Source organism: Cervus canadensis, chromosome 31 (genome assembly GCF_019320065.1).
Source record: "Cervus canadensis isolate Bull #8, Minnesota chromosome 31, ASM1932006v1, whole genome shotgun sequence".
NCBI classification, from domain to species: Eukaryota; Metazoa; Chordata; class Mammalia; order Artiodactyla; family Cervidae; genus Cervus; species Cervus canadensis.
This window is the reverse complement of record NC_057416.1, coordinates 40,786,224-40,791,748: the sequence shown is the minus strand read 5'-3', so window position 1 is coordinate 40,791,748 and position 5,525 is coordinate 40,786,224. Positions and strand designations below refer to the sequence as shown.

General features: G+C 46.4%; 1 protein-coding gene across 1 annotated transcript; it reads left to right on the top strand.

Moving 5' to 3' along the window:
- The first annotated feature begins 3,373 nt into the window (after positions 1-3,373).
- On the top strand, positions 3,374-5,320 carry LOC122432427 (brain acid soluble protein 1-like). The gene is made up of 2 exons (XM_043454330.1): positions 3,374-3,425; positions 4,899-5,320. Exons 1-2 carry the CDS (start codon positions 3,374-3,376, stop codon positions 5,318-5,320), a joined length of 474 nt encoding a protein of 157 aa, XP_043310265.1.
- Positions 5,321-5,525: the final 205 nt, after the last annotated feature.

Here is a 5,525-nt window from a genome sequence, read left to right as displayed (position 1 = left end):
GAATCTTGGAGATCAAATTCCATTTAGTCCAGTTCAGTTCAGGCGCTCAGTTGTGTCCGACTCTTTGTGACCCCATGGACGGCAGCAGGCCAGACTTCCCTGTCCATCACCAATTCCCGCAGCTGGCTCAAACTCATGTCCACTGAGTCCAACACTTTCTAAAATGGTGGTTTATAATAAAGTGCCATAACAATTAAATCGGATCCTAGAAAGAGAAGGCTGGGCTCAGGGAGGCTGTTAGCAGGGCAGGCTAGAGCCAGTGCTGGGACTGAACTAAGAGTGAGTCTCTGGGCTTTGGAAGCTGCCCAGACACAGGGGCCAGGGCTGTTACATAACCATCATTGTCCAAGGTGAAGATTTGCGAATCCCAGGCTGCCATGCAATCTCACTCCAGGAAACACTGAGTAACTTGGAATCCATATGGCTTCTTTAAGAGGAAACTTCAACACAAATCTAGACCAAGTGTATCAACATAAAGAATAAGAAGCACATCTTATTAGGGGTTAGATTAGCACTTGCATTGATTCAACCAGTCCTAGGCCTCCAGGCCCCACGGTCTCCTGCATTGGGTCCAATGCTGTGGTAGGGCTGTTTAAAATCAGAATAAAATCACTCTTCAGAGATGAGAAAATAGGCTCCAAGAGATTAAGTCAGTTCCCTGAGATGATACGTGATAAACTCCAATATGATGATAAATCATATATGATTTCCACTCTATACATATACACTCCCAAATTCATTGTGTGAGGCCACCATCACCCTTATACCAAAACCAGACAAAGATATTACAGAAAAGATATTTACAGGCTAATATCACTGATGAACACAGATGCAAAAATACTCAACAAAATACTAGAAAACTGAATCCAACAGCATATTGAAAGGATCATACACCAAGATCAAGTGGGATATCTCAGGGATACAAGGATTCTTCAATATACACAAATCAATCAATGTGATACACCATATTAACAAATTAACAGATGAAAACCACATGATCATCTCAATAGTTGTAGAAAAAGCTTTTGAAAAAAATCCAACACCCATTTATGATTAAAAAAAAAAAAACAAAAAAACTCCAGAAAGCGGGCATAGAGGGAACATACATCCACATGATAAAGGCTCTATACGACAAACCCACCACAAACATCATTTTCGGTGGTAAAGAACTGAACGCCTTCCCTCTGACGTCATACCCTTCTCTTTCTGTCTTAGGCTGGGTTCTTCAGGAAGCAGACTCTGGAGACATGAAAATCCATGTGCAGGAAGTTTAACGGGGGTCTCCTTAAGATCAGGACTTGAGACAGTCTAAAGGAAGATGGGAAGTCTGAAGGGAGAAGTTGACATCAATGCAGTCTCAACAAAGGCCTCAGTCAATTCTACAGGAGCCCTGGACCACAATGGCCCTGCAGAATCATCCTGATCTGAGGACAGAGAACCAAGTACCCTTGAACCAATTGGTTACTCCTGGTAATCAGAATTTAGTTCACAGAAGCCTGTAGAACTAACTTTCTTATGTATTTTAATATTTAATCGTCTCTGCTTTATAGCAACCCAAAGAGGACTGTCTTGAGTGCAGCAATTATTTTAATGAACTATTATTTGCAAAGTACTGTGAAGAACTTTGGGAGAACACAAGTGTGCTTAAATCACATATTCAGTGTCATATAACTTGAATTTAGAAGCACACTTGACCCATAAACAACAGATTTGAGCTGCCCTGGTCCTCTTATAGTCAGATATTTTTCAATAGTAAATACTGCAGGACTACACTGTCTGTGGCTGGTTGAATCTTTGGATCTGGAACTGTATGTGGAGGGCCAGTTATTGGTTATATTTAGATTTTCTACTTCCTAGACAGGAGGTTTCCCTAGGCCCTAATTTGTTGAAGGGTCAACTGTATAGTGAACTACATACACATAGGTAAATTGTCTGTAAAATGAATATATTGATAGTGTCTATCTTATAGGGTAGATCTGAGGATTAAAAAGACTACCAGAAAAGTAAATGCTATCAAAGTATTTGAGGGTCTTTTCCTAACTACAGTAGGTGGAAATGAAATGTTTTGCAAAATAAAAATAACAAAGTTATTTAAAAAGAAGTTTGTGATAAGTTTAGGGTAAGAAGTTATTTAATCTGAAAAATATTTAATGGAGGAGAAGGAATTTAACTGAGTCTTCAACACTAGGCTGGACTTAGAAAGGCAAAAAGAATGAGGAGGGTAAGAATGCACTCCAGGGAGTACAAGCAGGGTGAACAAATGTGTAGGAGACGGAGGCTTAGAATTTTTTGAGGGCCAGCAAATGGGCCGGCTCATCAAGAACACAAAGGAAAGGGCGGGGGGACATTGTGGATGGTTTGCAATTTCTGGTTAATTGTTGTGACTGTAATTAGAAGAGAAGGAAGAGTGAAATTTTTGAGCAAATTGAGAGTGTAAACAAAGTCATGTTTTAGGAGAATCAAGGTATGCATGGTTGAAATCGAAGAAAGTGGCAAGATACTTGCTTCTTGTTCCTGCCCTAGGCTAACCCATTTTTCGGGAGGGTGTTTCTCCCTCTAAGCGGTGGTTCTCCAAGCGCTAACCCATTTTTCGGGAGGGTGTTTCTCTCTCTAAGCAGTGGTTTTCCAAGCGCTGTCACTGGACCACAGCACCAGCATCACCTGGGCACTCATCACCTCTGGCCTCACCCCCACCTACCGAAGCAGGACTTTTCCACGTGGGTTCCAGCAGTCTGCTTTAACAAGCCCTCCACGTGATGCTGACACATGCTCAAATTTTAGAATCCAGGCCCCAAGTGCTCCTAGAACATCTTCTCCTGGAGCAATTGTCCTCTGGAATAACCTGGAGCAAGTCTCTTTCCCAGCTCTCTAGAGACCATGACCGCTGTCTCCTAACATCCTTGCAGACTGTCTCTAACCAAATGATTCAGCACTTGAACTCTGCAGGGCTGATATGTGGATCAGGTTGGTTTTAAACAGGTTTTCAGGATAAATCTTTAATACAAATTCCCTTCCATTTGATTCAGATGTGAAATACCTTGGCACCAAAATGTCTATTTTAATAGAACCAGGCGATCAGAAAAAAAAAATCCTCAGAGAAAACCTCGTAAGGTATGAGAAAGGGGTCACTATTAGTGTATTTTTTTAAAGATAAGAAACAAAGTCCTTTTCCATTACTAGTAAAACTCTGGAATGGCTAATGAAAATATTTATTAAATTATAGCAGAAAAAACAAAGGTTCCAAGTAATTAGATCTTGGATATTGAGGAGGAACCCACGGCCAACAGAAATTGTTTCTGAATACATGTTAAGTAATACATATACATACAGAGTGTATCTGTGAGTTCCTGGGAGTGTTGGATCATTTATATCAATGGATGGGAAGCAGAAAGAAAGAGAAGGAACTGACAAGGAGGTGAACTCAGGTTGGAGGAGGTCCTGGAGAGGACGTGACCTCTGGATGATGGGAGAACTGGAACCCTGACAATCAGAGGCGCCTCACTCCCTCCCTCGTCCTTGAAATGTACACCCCGCCGAACCTGCCCGCAGTGGGGGCCACCTGCAAGGACTCAGCCTTGAGAGAGCAGTGTGGTGCTGAGACCATCTGGACTGAATACCCAACTGAACCCAGTGCAGGCCTCTGTATAAACCTGTAAGGTTCTGGCAGGCAGATGAAGGGATCTGTTCATCTTGTACCCAAGACAGAGGACGGGATGGTTGAATGGCATCACCACCTCGATGGACATGAGTTTGAGCAAGCTCTGGGAGATGGTGAAGGACGGGGAAGCCTGGCGTGCTGCAGTCCATGGGGTCGCAGAGAGTCAGACACAGCTCAGCGGCTGAACAACAACACACGCCAAGACAAGCCTTGTAGGTAAGCCCCCTTGCTTATTACAGCTGCTTCCTGCCTCTCTGCAGGGGACTGCCATTTTCCTAGGTCGCTCCCTATGAGGGGGCCAGTTTCAACTTTCACCTGGGAAGCTCCTGAGTGAGTCTGCAAACCAAAACCAGCACTTTGGCTCTCCAGCGTCCAGTCTGGTGGGGCTGACACCTTGAACTCCACAAGGCCGACTGTGGACAGCTGTGGTTGCAGAAAGCTCAACCCCGTTTGCAGACACACGTGATCACACGGAAGGACAAGGTGCTACATATAGAATCTGTTCATGCTTCGGGGCATTTTTATTTTGCTACCCAAATACCAACCTCTCCCCAAACTAACGTACTGACCACTGTGTCATTATACAAGTGACTGGAGGCGGAAGTTTGTCTTAAATACATGAGCATGTCTATTTCAGCTTGCTCATCCAGCTCTCTTCCCCGGGAAATTTACAGAAATTTCCATGTTGGGTGTTTTGAGAATGGTGGTCTCCTGGGTGCTATCCTTTCAGATGGAAGGATGAATGTGGAACCCACAGCCCCCTCCTCACCTCAAACTCTGTCTCCTTCAGCAACATCTGCTCCCCCTGGCTCCTCTGTGCTGACAGGGGCACCCCCATTCTGTCAGACTGAGAATCTCAGAGTCATTCTTCACCACTTTCTACACCTCCAGCCCAGTGGAATTTCCCCTTGCAATAAGCCTCACATTCTTCTCTATTTCTCCCTCGCAGTTAGAATACCAGTCCCTGATTTGGCTCTTATTTGGATTAATTGCCTAGATAATGTATAAACGTACACCAAGTGAATTCCCAGCCAGAAAGCTTGCTCTTCCTCTGAGGGAGATTAAAGGCAGATAAACCTGCCCCAGTATCGCTGGTCACCAGATTACCCCAGCCCACCACTGCCCCACCGCTGCCTTTACCACCGAGTTCAAACCATAGCTGAGTGCGTCCCGGGGGCTCCGTGGTTCAGAATCCGCCTGCCCATGCAGGGGCCACGGGTTCACCCCCTGGTCCGGGAAGATCCCACGTGCCGTGGGGTGGGCAAGGCCGTGCACCAGAACGACCGAGGCCCCGTGCCCCAGAGCCCGCCCTACGCCCAGAGGCCAGACACGCCCAGAGGCCAGGCAACTGGGGACACGCCCAGAGGCCAGGCACACCCAGGACACACCCAGAGGCCAGGCACACCCAGGACACACCCAGAGGCCATGGCAATGGGGGACACGCCCAGAGGCCATGGCAACGGGGGACACGCCCAGAGGCCAGGCAAGGGGGACACGCCCACCGCGGCGGGAGCGTGGCCCAGCTCCCGCAGCGAGGGGAAGCCGAGCGGCCACGAAGCCCCAGCACAGCCAAGAATAAATAAACTGCAAACACCCCACAGCTCAGCGTCTGAAGTCCCCGCATCTTCGTCCCAAGCTGCCCTTCCCGTTGGCCCACCGTGACTTCCCTGTGGCCAAACGGCCCCCTCACTGTGACTCCGTGTTTTGAAAGCTGTTCTCCATCGGGGGAGTTTTGTCTTCTTTATTGACCTAGTGAAACTCAAGCCATCTTTCACAACAGGTTAAAAACATCAGACAAGCAGGCAAGCAGATAGGAAGGACGTGGAGAAAGACAAGAAGGGGAGAGGAGGTGAGGAAAAGGTAGAAC